Source organism: Tinamus guttatus, unplaced genomic scaffold (assembly GCF_059628265.1).
Source record: "Tinamus guttatus ecotype Peru unplaced genomic scaffold, ASM5962826v1 Tinamus_guttatus_pri_ptg000525l, whole genome shotgun sequence".
Classification (NCBI taxonomy): domain Eukaryota; kingdom Metazoa; phylum Chordata; class Aves; order Tinamiformes; family Tinamidae; genus Tinamus; species Tinamus guttatus.
This window is the reverse complement of record NW_028289059.1, coordinates 530,912-549,785: the sequence shown is the minus strand read 5'-3', so window position 1 is coordinate 549,785 and position 18,874 is coordinate 530,912. Positions and strand designations below refer to the sequence as shown.

At 36.4% G+C, this 18,874-nt stretch overlaps 1 protein-coding gene across 1 annotated transcript in view; it reads right to left on the bottom strand.

Moving 5' to 3' along the window:
- Nucleotides 1–18,874, bottom strand: part of LAMA2 (laminin subunit alpha 2) — a 336,063-nt gene that overhangs the window by 92,803 nt on the left and 224,386 nt on the right. Inside the window, exons 24-30 of the mRNA XM_088533890.1 lie at nt 16,864–17,100; nt 12,762–12,905; nt 10,374–10,553; nt 9,346–9,534; nt 9,023–9,255; nt 4,875–4,992; nt 510–644 (exon numbers count right to left, since the gene is read on the bottom strand). Coding sequence (XP_088390016.1) covers nt 510–644; nt 4,875–4,992; nt 9,023–9,255; nt 9,346–9,534; nt 10,374–10,553; nt 12,762–12,905; nt 16,864–17,100 — 1,236 coding nt within the window. The remainder of the gene's footprint in view (nt 1–509; nt 645–4,874; nt 4,993–9,022; nt 9,256–9,345; nt 9,535–10,373; nt 10,554–12,761; nt 12,906–16,863; nt 17,101–18,874) is intronic.

The window sequence follows — 18,874 nt, the reverse complement described above, 5'->3', positions numbered from 1 at the left end:
TCAAACACATACTGTGTTACATATGGGTTTACACAGAGAAAGAATGGAGGCCCACAGCTAGCCAGATGTAGTCCTACAGAATTGCTTATCCAGTTCATCCATCCTCCCCTCCTCCGTTCCAGCCACTGAAGCGGGAGAAATAATCCATTAATATTTGCTCTCATAGTATCAGATCATATGTATTATTACTCACAACATTAGTTAAAAGAGAAAAAGAAAGAAAAGAAAAAAAAGGTATATCGCATCTTTAGATGGCAGGTACACCTAAATACTTGACATACAAATATTAAATCAAAGATAAAAAAATGCACTGGATAATCTTCACTCAGGAAAATCAGTATGGATAAGGTAGCTGATTCACTTTTTTAGTTTGATAACTTCAACAGTGTTCTTATTAAGTAAAACTGGTGACAAAATTGGTTCTCTATTTTTTCAGTTCTGTTATACAATTTATGAACTTTATATTCATATCAAACCAGTGCACACATTCAGAAACATAAGATTATTACCTGACAAATCGATGTTTCAGGGTCACACATATTACTGTGTCCGTGACACTGACACATAACACAGGTGCCCAAGGACTGAGCAGGTGTCCTTCCTGCAGGTGATGGAGGAAGCCTATAATATCCTGAAGAGCATAACTACAGAGAAAAAGAGGCAGAGAAAAACATACGATTACAAAGTGGATTGGGAACGGGGAGTGTTGCAAGCTCATCTTCCCCATCACCTGCCTTTACAAGTTGTGAAAAGAGGTTGACAGGCCTCCAGCTGTGTTACAAACAATATACAGTATTTTACAGATCGCAAGAGCCAGCCCTAATTGGAAACTGCTGAAAAATCCCTGGAGCACTCCATTGACACCAGGCTTTTCATATTGCAGCTTGAGAGACCTTTCATTCAGATGCAGAATACCTCCCTGTTCTCACTATGCATCAAGCATTCTTCATTTCTTAAGAGAAAAAGATTTGTTTTCAAAGTAATTTTTTTGCATGGACCATCGCGAGCAAGCAGGATGATTCTGTTTCCCTAGTCCTTGCTGCGTTTTTCAGGTTCAGCAAGCTAATATCTATCTACAAACTGCCTGGTGGGTAACAAGCAAACGCTCAGCGATACTCATCAAAAAATGGCTACATAGCTGCATTATTTATAGCTGTAGAGTTGAAAGACTATAAAAGTAAAGAATTCAAAATAATAAAGGTTTTACACGTCTTGGGACTAATAGCCCCAAATCAAATTTATTTATGACTGAGTCTCCCCTATCCTAGCCTAGCAATAAAAGCCTGAGACACCAAAAATTACTAGCAAAGCTGGCGTAAGCAAAAATCAAGCACTTGATCTTTATTTCAGACTTATTATGCAAATGTATCCAAGTGTCCAAACAGCTGTCTAAAAGCACACGGTGATGGCAGCATAAAAACAGAAACAGGACCATTTTGATGGTCTATCTAGACCACTAGGGTAAGTGCATACAGAGAAGTCACCTGATTAACACGAAAATTATAAATCCTACCATCTCATGGTGGCAGGATCCTATGAAGGCTCTTTGATGAGGTCACTATCTATTGCTGACTACAGTTTGTGCTTCTTGGAAAGAATTTCCCTTTCACACAACAATAAAATGGATGTAAAAGAAAATGGAAGAGAATCTGGAATAAGGAACTTTTTATTATCACTTTTATAATCATTTGCAAAACATTCAGGAGTCTAAGTTATGGATAAAGCATAAACACAATTATTTTCTTTAGAGACTGAAGAAAGTAATCTAATTCACTTCTGATTTTCCCCTTTATTTTGACTTAGACTACATTAAGATCCCTGAAGCATAGAAACAATCTATCTGCTTTTTCATGGTTTGTGCAAAGTTCCAATTTAGATAAATAATCTCAAATGAAAGTAATTTTGTTTCTTACTATAATTTTCTAGTTTCTTTGCATTCTTCTCCACCCCCAAAAGAGTCCTTGTCCAGAAGTAAAACGGTAAAAAGCACAGCTTTACAAGCCCTGAGTGAATTTAGGAAAGAGGTAAAATATGCAATACATACTCCAATCTATTCTCTAACTAATTTTTCTGATATGTAATTGATGCTCTTTTCATCTATTTTGATTTAATAGTCATGATACAGACAAAAGATGAAGCAAACTATATTTTTCATTACTACTTTGAAAGTTTTTCAAAAGTAGCTATTAGGTAAGCTTTTACCACTATTCTTTCAGCTTGCTTTTGGATATTAAAAAAAAAAAAAAACATTAGATACACATGTCATTTCTATTCAGAAACACTGTGCACTTATTCCTTACAATGCAATTACAGGGTAAACCGTGAAACAAATACATATACATATATCCTGTTAGCATTTGCCTAAAAAATGTTTGGGTATCATACTTTTTTTCTTCCTGTTAAAATTAAATAAACCTTCACAGAACACATCATAACCTTCACTGAGCACACTAAAAATAAACTAAGTTATGAGCATGTGAAGATTGCACAATTAAGCACAAAGTGTGAAGGTTGCAACTGAGACATTTATTATAGCCCCTGGTGGGTGTGAATTAAATAAAGTTCTAATTACATTATCATATATTTTCCTTGGGAAATCCAATTTGTTAGATTCTTTTTTTAAAAAAAAAAGTCTGTACTTCTGAATAAATGCTGCAGCACAAAAATTTCATGTATGTGCCTGTCCAGGTTCATGCTCTTACCCACAAAGTGCGCAAAGGGAATGTCTTCCCTCATTTCGTTTGACACATTCCCTATGAACTGATTGTTCTTTTGGTCCCTTTCCTGCACAGTACCATCCTGTACAACACCTGAAGCGAGTTCAGCTCTCACAGACACAGGCTTTCCCTTTGTTCATTTACTCCTCTTGAATACTCCCTTCATGTTGCTCTGGGGGATGCCTTTAAAAGAGCCCATTTAACCAGGAAGTCTGAGGGATTGCAGAATACTCGAGGTGTTGGTCCCTGCTATGTCCATCCACGAACCACAGCAAAAGCATTTGGAGCTCCTGGTGCTACTTAAGGATGAAAACATGCTGCTTTGCAGACATGCAGACTGCCAGCCCCACCATCAGGACCATGTCATAGCTGTGGATTGATTTCTTTATCTATACTGCAAAGTATTACATCTTAAATGATTCTTATCAAAACTATCATAAAATAAATTTTACAAAAGCATACAACTTAAGCGATTTTCTATAAAACTTAAGTGATTTTCTATAAAACTTAGACATTTCTGAACCATGAAGCATTATAATATTTAAATAAGTAATAAATGAATAAACTGCAAGTATTACAAGCACAGAGACTACTTAGTTGACCAACATGCTTGTCAGCAAAGCTCAGGTTTCAAAGCCTTAGAAATATAACTGAGTCCAAGCTTAACTCTTCAGGACACAAGTTTCCATTGGTTTAGTTTTGTTCCATTTTATACCAATGCAGTTCAACTACTTTGAAGACTAAAGCAAAATACAAAAACTATTTTGATGCTCCAGGAACCTGATTTGCATTCCTCACTAAGAGTGGTTCCATCCTTCATACAGTGGGTACTGAAATTAGGTAGGGTGGAAGCTTTTGAATACAGACTGAGCAATACCTTGTTATTGGAGTCCTAGCAATCTTAGCACTGGAAGAAGAATAGTTGGTGAGTATAGAGGAAGGACAACTGCCAGCACTCTGTGGTGCCTTTCAATGTATTTTCATAGATTATTTGGTCAAAAAATAAGCTTTCAGAAAAATGACAGTTTGAACATGCCCAGCAGACATTTACTAAAACTGCAATCACCTTCCATGAAGCATCTTCCACAAAGCACAGACAGGCTACAGAATGACTCTCATCTATATTTGCAATGCATTTTCAGTCCAGTACTATTTAGGGCAGTAAAGCATATAAAATAAAAGGAAAACAGGCAACCTGCATCCTCTTAGTGTTGGTCCACAAAGGCACGCTATTTAACAGTTTCAAGGGGAAAAATCTATGACTTTACTGGTTCCAAATATAGTCCTTCCTTTTTGACCAACTTTTTAGAGTGAACTACTTTAAGTTTCGGCTTTGAAGGGACTTTTCAATTTTACTGCTATTTGAATTTATGTTATATAGTATAAAAATTAAGTAGTTAAATTGAAATGTGCTTTAGTTTGTTTTAAAGTCTATTTCAATCAGTCATATAGCAATGAAAGACCTTATATGGAAGTATCAAACAAGACAAACTGAAAATTTTGAAATACAATTTTAACATCCTGCATGGCTGTTTTGAGTGCCTGATGCTACAATTTCAGTAACATTCTTTTACTTTATTATTATTATTTTCAATCTTTAAGAAGACTTTATTTGCTGAATTTCGTTCAATCATCAGATTGGTAACTCTCCAGGAATAAACAGTATATAACCTTTTATTATTCTCTACTACAAATGTTAATTTGTAGTTTACTTTCAGCTGTCAGTGTTTTAAAAAATCAGTTATTTTAATTGGCCATTGGTCATAAATGATGCTTGTAGCTCATCCCTTTGGAAGACACCAACCTTACCATACCACAGTATCACAGTTTTATTGCTTTATTCTTCTCTTCACAGAGGCTTAATTAGTCAGAATCAGTCACACGAATCAGGCTCAGAGATAACCTAGTAAAGTTTACTTTTTTATATATTAAGAGTTTGACCTATCTCCATGGTTTCAGTGGTAAATTTGCTTAAGGCAAAATAAGAGCTCAAATCCTTTCAAGAATAGTACCTGAGAGAAAAAGAATAGAGGTAACTAGATTAAGAGTGAGGTGGTGCCAGTTAAACAAATCCACACTAATTGCTCATTGCAGCTTACTAATCAGTGGACTAAATAAGGCATAAGGCTTTTGCTGGAAGTTAGGTCAGTACTGTACCTCACAGGACAAACCAGAATAACCCAGGGGACAGTCACATTTCTCAATCAAGTAAGCCTGAGGACTCATTCCAGACACACTGCCATTTTTTGCAACTTCCATTGAGATTTCAGAAATCCTGAAAAAAAGAAATTTTTTTTAAAAAGGCAAACATCTCCAATAAGATTAGGCAAACATTAACTCAAAACGAAAACATAGTCAGCTAGCATGGAAGAAAAGAGCCTTAGCTGGCTGTGTTTGTAGGCTTCTTGGTCTACAGGAAATAAACAGCACTATTTTCTTTTGTTTCTCCAAAGAAAATAAACACCACCTCCAATCTCATTTTGTATTTCTAAGCAATAGTATAACAAAATAATCTCTTCTGCTTCATTCTATATTCTCTCTCTCTCTTTCTTTTCAACAATCCAGTAACAAAACTCAAATGTGATTCCTCATTCTGAGGGCCTCATTAAGAAATTGAAGTCACATACTAAATGCAGTTGCAATTCATGATTCTCAGAGGTACAGTGATAAAATTGTGCACTAAATGAGCTTTTAATGAGACTACTATTTAAAAAAATAAAATCTATGCCAGTAACTAAAGCAAGCTAACAAGCTTTAGAAAAGAGTTCAAAGGCATTGGAGAGCTGCCTTTTTAGCAATAATTTTAAGATCTGGAGCCAGATTGCATTTTTTTAGGATCATCTGGATGCAAAAGCAAACAATTTAAAACAAACAAACAATCTCAACACAGAGGCATTTGTTAATGTCAAAATGGATATGCTTCATGGTAGAGCACCTGACACTTCAACTTTCCAAATATTTGTTCGATTGTATTAATAATAATATCCTTGCCTTCCAACCACTCCCTGTCCTCCCAGCATGCATACTGACCTACCAAATGGTTCAAGTACATTGCAGACAATGACAGCAAACATTATTTCTAATGCAGTACAGTTAATCCCAGCAGACTGCAGCATTTAAGTAAGCATTTGAGCTTACTTAAAAATATATATTTAGATGAATATTATGATCTGCAAGCCCTTACTGTCTTTCATAAATAAAAATGGCAGAATAGTGTAAATTATAATGCTTCTAAATATAATGCCACTCTATGAGAAAACGTTTGTCTTTCTCCTAGCATTAAACATGAAAATATGGTTTTATCTGTCTTAAGACATTTAATGAATCGACTGTAGCGGAATTAGCTATACTTATTCAAATAAATATCACAAAATTTTCAGGCCTAATGCTAGGAGAAAGGCAAATATTTCCTCAGGAAACTGTTCCTGTTCATGCTCACAGTCCATTCACTTACTTCCTCTATTACTGAACTGTTGGGTGAGATTCTTCTTTTGCACGTTGGTATCTAGGCACTGACACTGATGTTGAACTGACAGAAGGAAAAAGCAAGCATTCACTGTTGTACTAAGAGAGTGTTTTGAGACTCACTTTAGGTTACCAGAATTCTACCTCTTAAGATCTTGTGTCAATGCAACATCCCTAAATAATCTAGTAACTTGAAGCTTGTTGCTCCATTTTTGCTGTTTGAAGAAAGAAGTTCAGTGGAGCGGAGCAGAGAAATGGAACAAAAATCAACCAAAATGAATGAAGCTGGACCTGAACAGAAGACTGCAAAATAATCAGGGCAAAAGCATTCAGATCTGATGTGTCAATGCTATTTTAAATTGAAATCTCCATACATTTAATAATAATAATATAAAAAAAAGCTGAATGAAATCTGCCTCCCTCTCATCTTCAAGGTTGAGGCAATGATCTGTGTGCTGCAAAGAACTATTTACTGCCAGAAAGCTAAATTTACATAATAATATACTTTGGGACCACAAAGCTACCTGTTGTTTATGTGAAAATGTTGCTTAAGGAAGGTCAGGCTTGGCTGATTCTTGGAACATGTCTGATAGGAAGCAGTCTAACAACTGCTACCTGATCAGTATCGGGGATATTGCAATAATTCACAGTCAAATTGAAAGCATATTTCCAATTCAAACTAATTTATTATCACAACCCAGTTGCCTGAAAAGCAAAACAAAATCTAATAAAAGAAATGTTTCAATTTAGAGTGGTAAATGTGAAAATGAGGACAACAGAATGAACACAATAGCAGAAAAATGTTTGACTTTGGATTCTGGGCAGAAATCTCTAAATCACTAGTAATGTTGCAGCTTTGAAGCTGAAACAACAGTCATATTGCTGCTAAGCTATATAGCTAATACAGTGCTACTGTGTTAACTGGACCATTTTATGTTTCCATTTCCTGTCACTGCCTTGACTTTTGGAAGAAAAGGTTTTCCTACAGTTTATTAGTTTCTTGCTGCTTTCAAATGATGATTTTGAAAGGTGTGGAAGTAAGGCACTACTAAAAAACTTAACAAAATTAAAAGGACCTCATATATAGCATTTTCTTTCTACTGTCCCTAGTTTCTTTTGCCTCTTACTTTGCTACTGGTTGGGCAGGAAGAAAAGCTTTGCTTGATGATTTCGCTTATGATGCATTAGCTAGAATAACACGCACCTCCTCCATCTGTAGATGAATTAGGGTATATCGTGTAAGTGAGGTCTGGGGAAATACAGAAAACACTGATAATACTTCTCAAATTTTTCAAGTTGCTTTAGTTAGTTTCATACCCCTTTCCATGGGAACTCCCTAATTGGACTATGCCAAAATGAAAAAAAAAAAAAGAAAAAAAAAAAAGAAAAAAACCACACTGTAAAATATTTGTGCTACCTACTGTTATATGCAGCATCTAGCACATGCAAGCCGTATGGATACTTTTCTTTAAATGACATATTATAAATAAAAACAATAGAAGCACCAATGGCTGTTTACACTCTCATAATGCTACAAAGTTGCACTGTAACCTCACCTACTAATGACCCTTAATATTTCTGTCATTTTTATACAGACATATGTGTAATCAACAATCTAGAAATAATTTTAGGCCATCATTTTTACCACAGAATCATAATCTGAACACTACCTATTTTTTTTCCAGTCTAACACAGGATCAATCATTCCTGTGTTCTTGCTAATAATGTTTGTTTGGGAAGGATAGGCTGATTTCATTATCAAAAGACCTTAGTAATTGTCTCAGCAATCTATTCCAGGACATTGCTATCTCCAGAAAGTTCCCTCTTATCTCTAACATGAATCTTTCCTGCTGAAATTTAACCTCATTTCTTTTTTGATTTATGCATCATGGCAGTACAGAATCGATCCTTCTCTTCCTTTTCGTGACAACTTTTCATCCATCTTAAGATATTTCTAACTATTGAAGAAATCTCGCCAACGTAGTGTTTTCTGACCTTTGATCAAGTTCACCTTTATCCTTTGAACTCTTTAACTAATTTTTCCTTAACCACAATATCCAAAACTAGATGGTGAGACTTTGCTAGTATGGGGTGAAATTTATATGGCCTTTTTTCAGGCCATATAACTACTGTTTAACATTCACCTTTTGGTCTGTTATAAACAACAGATACTTTTTTGAAGAACAATTAATTTGTGTTCCATTTCTGCACTTTGTTCAATTGACTACTACTTTCAAAATGTAAAATCTTGCAGGAGACTTTAAGAGAGCATCCAATCTTTTTTTTTTTTTTGTATTATTTTTCTACTTTTGCAATCTATCTAATGTGATTATATAGCTTTTTAATTTCATGTGCACTTTAAATTTAGTAAGCATTCTCTCTGTTTTATCCACATTATGTATGAGTAAACTGAATAGAAAATACAGAAAATATTGAAATTATATGATCCTAGTCTATCGAATTAAGCATTATTTCATTAAAGTAGTATTCTGTTCATCTTCAGCTATTTATTCAGTATCAACTTACATGAGACAACTCTTTCGTATGCTACATTCATATTTAATTACAGTCTCATATTTGCATAAAGCAGACATTTATTAAGGAAATACTATGGAATTATTTCAGGATGTGTGTGTTTATGTGTGTTTTCTGTTCTGTTCTAGGTTCCTGAAAATAAAGACCTAATTTATCTATTATGATTTATTTTTTTAAAAATTTAATTTCCTTCTTTCTCAGCAACTGCTTATAGCTTATTCTATGAATAAAAATTCAGTTTGAAACTTCCATTGGCTAATCTGTGCCTACTGTGTTATTCCATACCATTTGCATGAAATAGTTACCTGCTCTGTCTCATGATATTGCCATGAGTAGCCTTTATAAGAATGTAATGAACATCATACAACACATTCAGGAAGTCTTCCCGGGATACAGTCCTCCTGTATCTTGAGTCATCTCCATAATATTTCCATGCAAAATCTGCCCGAGAGGCCGTCCGGTTGATTGTTGGATCATCCTGGTGATACTCCCAGGGCCTAGCGACTCTTTGGTCATCATCATAATATTCCCATTCATGCTAAAAGACAGTAATACAAAATCAGATGATTAATGGCACTAAAAAGAATCAAGTGCTGATGATGTGGAATGAAGCAGAAGGAAACATTACCTCTGTCATCTCTATCTCATGCCTCGTCAGCTGCCCGATGAGAGGAGCAGCCACCTTTCGGACAATAATTCTTGTGTGTGTAGGGGGTCCACCTCTCACGATGACTTGGGGGTAGTAAGTAGCAAAACCTGTCTCTTCCCGTGCTTCAAAGTAGATTGCGTATTTCAGTTTCCCTCCATAAGCGCTGAGCTAACAAAGCAAATCACAAAGTACAAAGAGGAATCTCATTTTCAGTTAGCCAGAAATAAATTCTGGGCATACATTGGAGCTAAATACACTTTGCACCTGTGCGCAATCTGATGAATGCCTGTGTGGTAGAAAATAGCAGTACGTGTTTGTAGAGCTATCTGAGGACAAGGGCTGTGCTGGGAAATATCCACCAGCAATTTGTTATTGTATTATGCTTTAAAAAAAAAGCTAGCTGTTTCATTGTGCGTGGCTTAGTGGTCACAAAGTTTGTGCATAGAGAGAGGAATAGCTACACTCTCATAAGCCAAATCCAGAAATATCAGAAGTACAAAATAAACTGGAGAGACAGAGATGTATAATCTCCAAAGGGAAGTACTTTCAATCATTTCCCCTCTCCCCGAGAAACTTACACTTTCTTTAAAATAAGAATTTAAAAAAAAAAAAAAGAGAGACATATTAAGATTTTTTTTTAATGAGACAATCCATCCCATGGAAAAGGAATTCTACATTTCTCCCTGTAAATATCAAATTTAAAATAATATTATACATTATAGACTTAACGGTTTTGATGAAAAGTGAGAGGACCTTCTTTAAGAATAAAACAGCATTTACTTTTTCAAGCACCTTCCAGTCTGTGAGAGCATGCCTAGTGGAAGGAAAAAAAGACACTACAAAATACAAACGATATATGTATGTGTATGCATGTGTATATACATATATATAGTGACACACAAACACGTATATATAGATATATATAACATATATACATACACAGAGACATATATTTTTTATATATATTTATAAATCCATCCTAGTATTCAATGGAATCTTATGTTTACCTTTTGTCCTTCAAACTGCTCCGGAAGTTTCCAGTAAAGAGTTTCTGAGCGAAGGTCCTGAATCACCTGTTCTATATTTGCCACTATTTCCGGAGGCTGGAATACAATCCCTGAAAGGGTGCTGCGCTGAAGCTTTGCATCCACCAGTGGCAGAACCTTTTGCTCTGGCTTCAAGGTCAGCTACGCATATTCAAAATAATCAAGAAGAAAATAAAGTTTGTTCTTCCCCATGATGGAAAGCCAAGTTGACCTTTAAATTTCAGCTCTTTAAAAAAAAAACTTTGTAAGTAATTTTGCCCTGTGTCATAAAGCCCTGTGTCTTACTATTCCTTCAGAGAGAGAAGAAGCAGTGATAATAATGCCTTCCCCCTCCATCCTTTTGCATCCAGTCTTCATAGTAACAAAGAACTTATTAATACTGTTTAAAATAGTTTTTATCAGTGAGTTACTCCATGAATCTTATTAACATAATTTGATTCTGTTATTCTAGTCTTGCACTGTTCGGAGTTGGAGAAATTTACATTAAGAATCACTTTTACTCAGTACTTAGACATCAGCAGAACTGTGGAATGAACTATTTGATGCTCTTTGTGCTTCTCATGCAATGGTTGAGCTAAATATTCTACAGTTAATATGCAGAGAGTGAGGGTTTATGGTTTACATTACCCTAAATCTGAATTTAAATTTGAATGAAAAATGTAAGTATGCCACTTAAATGTTTATTTATTTATTTATTTTAGCTTTGTTGAAAGGTGCTCATTGGCATGACAGGGAAATTATTATTTTGGACAAAAATTGTAGTAAGTGTCTTAGTAATTCAATGTAGATTAAAGTATTACAGGATGTATATGGACAAACACAAAGGACTGATATGAAAATTACTGTCAGGAAAAGGAACAAAACTAACACAGAATCATCTACATCCCATCTACAGACTATTTCACAAGATAAGAATCAGATGGTGAAGATTCAGCCAAGCCCTGCACTGTTTTTAAAGAATGTGGATATTTTCATTTACAGAAGCATCTACAGACTGAGACGATACAGAAGTTCGTCTAAATATGTCACATGTCATTCGAGCCAGCTGAGAGTAATGGAAACAGCCACTAACAGCTGGAAGAATCCAAACTCTGAATCAATTACAGTTCTGAATCAATTCTGAATTAGTTCAGAGCACGCAAAACTAGACAAGATGTGGACACACATTTGTTGAGCATATGAGCATAAAGATAAGAGGAAATCAATCAAGAGACTGACAGTAACCAGGAGTTTTAAACTATGTTTCTACTTTGTGCATCCATTAAGGTCAAAACACAATTTTCCAGAACTGCTGCTGTCATGAAACTTGATTAAATTTCATAACTTATCATCTTTACAGCCCTTCCTTTTCATCCTACCAGTGTATGATGGGCAAGACCGAAATAATGTGAAAGACTAGGTTAGATCAAAAGATGTCCTACTGGACTGGACAAGGACATGAAGAATGGATGTCATTCATGTTACCTTGACCAGGAGATATGAACTCTTCAATGAAAGATCATATCTTGACATTCAGGCTAAAGTATCATTATCTGATTGCTGCTTGTGCATGAAGCAAGTCAGGAGCTTTAGCTGATTTGTCACTAACCAAACATCCCCACTATGAAAGACATTCTTTCTAGCAGAGATATGACTATGTGTGTGGAGTCAACTAGTCATTTCCAATTAGAAATAGCTCTTGAAGAATATAATTAAGGAGCTAGCACAGCAGGGACAGATAGCAGCAGTCTCGGCACCTGCTCTGTGCTCATTGTGCCATAAATGGAGACCTTCAGTCTGCCTTGGATCCCAAGGCCCCCTCTCTTTCAAGGGTGGAGGGCCCTCTGGTTGCTCTCATGGGCTCCCCCTTCCATTCCCGGATATAACAGAGCAGCATCTTCAATAAGCTATTTTTTTAAATTAAAAAGGAAAAAAAAGAAGAAATGAAAATAAACAAGACATTAATCGAACCACAGTATATCTAATGGTTGACAGCAGGCATCTACTAACCTTGAATACACGGTGGGAAACTGTATCATACACCAGAGATTACATTACAGTGTGCTGGATTGACACAGCATAATTTCCCCACACATGACTAACTTGTTTTCTTGAGGGGGTTTAATAGCTTTTCTTTGGCTTGACATCTGTCGTGCTATCACTGGCTTTCTTATCTGTTTATTTACTTTCAACGCCTTGACCCTCATTGTTTAATGGAACATACCCTCTCTTTCCACTTCTCCAAGTATAAAGAGGAAAGTGACTGCGTAAATGTTTGGCCATTTTCTAGCTACCTCTCTGTGCCTGACTAAAAGATGCCAGCAGGAAACAGCATTATCGCATTACATGGCTCAGCAGCTCCCTACTCACCCACACGCGGATCAGCCCCTTGGCCTCACTGCACTGTGTAGTCAGGCCAAAGCAATAGCAACTGCTGCAGCCAAGTGGGTTTCTGGCAGAGAGACCAAATGTGCCAGACTTGCACCTGTCACAGTGGACACCTTCCACATTAACCTGGAAAAAAGAGAAAAAGTAGCTTTATTTAGAGGTCATAATAATAATAATAGTAATAATAAAAACATGGTGCACTACCAACACGGTTCAAAAAGAAAACAACAAGTGCTAAGAAATATTCAAGCAGCTTTCTAGTCTCTTATCATGTGGGTATGCAAATATATACAATTAATATAATCATGGCACTTTTATCCACTAAACAACTCCAAGAAGTGCATGCTGACTCTGTACTGATAACAGCATACACAGAAAATTCAGATTGTACTTTTGGAGCATGCTTGCTAACTGATTGCTAACTGAAGCATCAAAAGTTCCACAGGAACTTAAGGAAAAAAATTTTTACAGTGAGGGTGACAGAGCACTGGATCAGGCTGCCCAGAGAGGTTGTGGAGTCTCCTTCTCTGGAGATCTTCCAAACCCGCTTGGACGCAGTCCTGTGCCACGTGCTCTAGGTGACCCTGCGTGTGCAGGGGGGTTGGAATAGATGACCTCTAGAGGTCCCTTCCAACCTTAAGCATTCTATGATTCTATGATTGATAAGATATGAAAAAATATGTCCTTCTGGAATTGACAGGGTTAATCAACCCTTTTGTGTTGCAGAAATTAGCTTTGACAAGTTAGAACATTTAAAGTACCATACTAAACCTTCTTGCTGCGAAACATACTTTAATGGAAATATTGTAGAGAAAAGCTTTCCCCTCTTCATCTGATTGTTTTCCACATCGTTGAGCAGTATTAACAAGGGATGAAATGTTTCACTGTTACAATGTCAATGCTTTTATTTTCATTTTTCAATTAGTCCAAATAAAAAGCTATACTGGAGAGAGCTAGATACACAGTGATTTATGCATAGCCTTTTAAAATCACTTTTATACTAAGACTGTGCTATTTAAAAAAAAAAAAAACACTGGTTTGTCTTTTTTTTTTTCCTGAGAGTAATGCCAAGAAACCAACCTAAGCAACAAAATCAACTTTCCAAACTTAACCATTTCTAATCCTCATTTTCACATGTACTTCTATAAGCAAATGTGCCTATACTGTAGCTTAGATTTTTCTGCTTTTTGTCAGGGTTAAAGAGATTCCTGAGTTTACAAAAGCTCATTTTCTTTTTCTTTTCTTTTCTTTTCTTTTCTTTTCTTTTCTTTTCTTTTCTTTTTTTTTCTTTTTTTTTTCCAGCAGTAACAGCAGGTTTAAATTGGAACAATTACCATTTTATAAAAATCTTACTTTCTCAATATATAGCTCTCATAATAAATGAGACAAAGGTTGACCAACATCAGATTTAAACCATGAAAAAAAAATCTGTCAACTTAATATTATTTGTTCATTTTCTGTCATCCTTTATGAATTTTACTTGCTCTGCAGTTTATTTTATATCAATCACAGTTTCTCATCCTTAAGGATTATCTAAACATATACTGTTAATTTAGACTAACAGGAACATGGAAATAAGTAACTGAAAGTAGATACTTTCAGCCTTAAAAGGATCATCAAGGATACACTTATACTAAAAAGAAAGAAAAAAGAAAAAAGTCATGAAAGCCTGTTCTTTCTATCTGGCACTTGTGAGACCTAAAAGAAAGGCACTGACATACAGGAGCTACTCAAGGAAAGGGCCAGTAAGTTGGTTAGGGGGCTGGAGCACATGACGTGAGAGGCTGAAAGAACTGAGACATTTTTTATTTCAGAGGATGACATAGGACAAACATCTATCATTAGGCTGGGAAACAGCTTTTTCTCAGACAGTCTTTGTGAATAGCTCACCCACTTCAGTTTTCTTATGGTCTCGGCATCAAAAGAAACGGTATTTGTGAGACAGAACATGATGTATTCTGTTCAAATACACCAGCAGAGTACATGAAGGGCCAAACTGTTCAGTAGGAGGTGGCTTCAAAGCCATGAATTCCACTGATACAATACGAACTCGCTTTTTCCTGCAACCTTTCTACAAGCACTCTTAATGTTCAGCCTTAGGAAGGGAATGCTAGAGGGGATTATTGTTATTACCACTGTCTACAGCTACCTAGCTGGGGGTTATAGAGAGGATAGAGTTGTGCTCTTCTCAAAGGTGCACAGTCATAGCATAAGAGGCAACACAGGAAGCTGGAATACTAGGATTAGAAATCAGGAAAAAATATTTCACAATTATTTATTTTGAACAGTTTGCACAAAGAGGTTGCGGAATCTCCATCTTGCAAATATTCTTTCAGCAACTTGATTGTATTGGACCTGCTTCAAACCAGAGGCTAGACTAGATGACCTCCAGACATTCCCGTCCACCTAAATTATTCTGTGATTCTGCAATTCTTCCACCGACGCCATACATTCAGAATGAAGAGACTGGTGTCCAATTAACAAAAGGCTTATCTGGCAGTTAAATAATTTAAATTTCATTCTCCTATAAATACCAGCTCTTTGTGTCAATACAGTCACTGAAGCAGAACAGATCAAAAACACAGAAGGTAATTCAAAAAAAAAACACTCTTGCTGGCAGTAGGACTATCACCAATGCTATATCGGATTAGCGATGGCTTTGTCTAACCAAGCCTTAAAATCTTGCAAGGATGAGGATTTTGCAAACTCTTTAGATAACCTGTTTCAATGTTGCTTGACCCTCCTAGTGATTTTTTTTCTTAATGTTCAATCCAAAACTTCCAACCAGCAATTTGCAGCCATTATCTCTTGTCACATCTTCTGCTACTACCAAAAAAGGGCTTGACTCCATCATTTTTGCACCTACCCTTTGAAGTGGTTATAAGTTGCTATTAGATTTTTCCTTAGGATCCTTTTCGCAAACTGAAAGAGTTTAACTCCTCAATATATATTTGCAGATGATGTGCTCTAAGACTCTGCAACCCTCTGCATCCTCTCCAGTTCCTCAAAAATGCTCTTTAACTGGGGGTCCCAAAACTGGGCATCATTTCCCAGTGAAGTCCAGTAGCACTAAGAGTGGGGAAGTGACTTCTTTTCATTTGCAGGCCACACTCTTAATGCAGCTCAGTATGCATTTTGTGTTATTTATAATGAGAGTGTTTGGTTAGCTCATATTCCATTTGCCAACCTCCTTTGGCCCCCACTTGCTTTTCAGCAGGTTCATTACTCAGTCATTTACCTCATAGTTTTTTTTTTTTTTGATGCTTGCAGTTATTCTAGGTAAAGTGCACAAATTTGCCCATGTCCTTACTGCAATTTGTAAGTTTTTTATTGGCCCAGTCCTCAAGTTTATCAAGGACTCTCATGATTTCAGCTCTACTGTTCAGACCATCAACTTCTACATCCTCTGAATCACTGATATCCACAAATTCATATTTTATCTCATCACTTATGAAGATACTGAATTGCATTGGCCCTGAGGATACTCTGCTTGCTAGCTGCCTACCGGATGTCAAATCACCAATTAGTGATTTATCAATAATTTTGATTTGACTATAAGCCTAGCAGTCCAGTCAGTTTCCAACCCACCCAACAGCGTGCTGTCCAGTTCATATCTCCTTCCAAATAAGAAGGCTGTGGGAGAGGATGCCTAAAGTCTTCAGTTTAGTGACCCTAAACTGGCTGCCGTCTATTCAGAACAGATACTTCTGGGGTAAATTCCACGCATTTTACACATTAGTACTAACTCTAAGTCAATTCACTAGAAAGAACTAGAGCAGTGGTACATGTCGTTATTAGTGATAAGTTTGCTTTTAATTTGCCAAGTGGCTAAACAAGAATTGTATTGAATGTTATTAAACTGATAACAGTTCTGTAAGAAGAGAAAGAAATACAAAGGGAAAGGAGAGTATGAAAAAGTAGTTGATAAGCATGCCAGTCTTCCTGTAGGACTTCTAGAGGAGTTAACAAATATAGGATGGCAAACAGCTGGATGTGACTGCTTCTACTCTCAATGGCAAGGAAAAAAAAAAAAAAAAAGGAATAAATTCCTCACCTGACCAGCTTGCACTGTTCATTGTCCTACCTTGCAGCTGCATTGGCCAGTGCGATCAACACACGAGCACTTCTCCAACTCGGCATCACAGCTCTGTGGGTTGGTCCCTGGCGGGAAGCACTCACAGGCAACACACTGCGGGTAACTCCAATAACCCAGCCTGCACTCCGTGCATTTTTCCCCAGAGAATTCAGGGCGGCAGAAGCAGCAGCCTGTATTTACATCACACTGAGAACTCAAAGCTCCGATTGCACTGCAGTCACAGGACTGAAGAGGAGGAAAACAATGAGAAAACTGTAGTCATACCTCTGCCAAAAAAACACCAAAAGTAAAACCAGAAAACCAACAAAAAAAAAAAAAGAAAGAGCAAGTAATTCCCTTCTTTCAACTATTTGTGAATAAAATTCTTTATACAGTAATGAATTTCCTCTGTCTAAACATAGCATGTCCGAATTACAAGGCCACGCATCCATCATTTTTCAACAAAGTTCAGGTAATCATACTACATCTATATCTAAACATATCATATACATATATATGTTATCAACACTTTTTGTTTTGATTATGTGTTATTTCTCATTAATAATTTAGGCAATGAACTCAAACCAACAATGTCAAGGACACTTGGATAATTTGGAGACAAAGTAAACAACAAAAATAGTAAGCCCGTGTAAATCCTATGTAGGTCACGTTCAGATGGTTTTGATGAAACTGGAAATGCTCAAGGACGTTTGGTCCCTCTGACATCTAGTGCAGGGATTATAATTTATCCACTAGGTAGATGACTATTTTCTTTGTGCAAACAGGACGCAGAGATGATAGTAATTCACACAGTAAGAAACAGAGATTTACTCTTGTGGTGTACTAGGAGGTAAACCTGCTCACAGAATCAGGCTTACCCAGGCAGGTAATCACAGCAATAGGTGATTTGCCAGGGTGTCTCGATATTAAGGAGAGAAGCGAGTAGCAGGGAATGCTCCATGCTTCTAAAGAACAGAAGAATCTCTCCGTGCTATTACTGTGACTGTACTGCAAAGTTAGCACAGGACATCCACTGTCATTGGCGATATGGCTGGAATCTCTTAGGGAGAGGTTCAGCTTGCAGGAGCAAACTCGCTGACAATTGTATAGGTTCCTACAGTAGCTGACATAGCCTCACTAAAATTAAGGACACAACACTGAGAAAGGGGGCAGAAACCTGGATTCAGTTTATAAGCAAAGCTCTTTTATGAATGCTTACAGCATTTTTCCTCTGATTTGAAGAGACTATCTATAAAGAGGGCAAATTTATAAATAAAATAGTCAAATTAAATCTTTACTGCATGCAAGAGAAACTATTTAACCAATGGTTAAATGTGGGACTACTACCTAACTTCTCACAGAAAGAACCTTATTCTACAAGATATATCTGAACAAAAAGCTTAGGAAGCAAATTGCTCACCATACACTGAAATAGCTTGGTGTGCAATATTCAAACCTAAATTACAATCAAATGTTATGGTTTTTTTTTTTTTTTTTTTTTTTTTTGCAATAAGGCAGTTTTATGCAATGTTCTCCTGAGTTATGACAGCCTTGGAAATCTTTTATGAAGAGAGTGCAAATGGAGTAGGAGATTCACATCTCACTTTGGGGAAATTAGCTGCAACATACTGAAAGAGAAGATGTGGGCTGATAGAACATTATTAATTTAGATGGTGCCATGGATCTGCCATACTAATGCACTCATATATAAGACAAACAGAAAATATATCCCGCAGCTCGAACAAAGGTCTTCAACCTCATTAGGCTGGTTTCAGAAGCCAAGAGTGTATATCAGAGCAGCACAGCAGGGGTTTCAGAAAAGGAGTTTTCCATACATACAGGAAAGAAAACATTCTTGATAATTAGTTTGCAGCCTGAGCTACATGATAAACAGCCTTTTAAGAAAGAACACTAATGGGGTATGACTTTGTTCAGACAAGATATAGCCTTCTGGAGTAATTGCAGCTGTGCTATAAATCTCCTGTCACCAATGAGAATGGCAGAGAAGAGGAGGTATTTG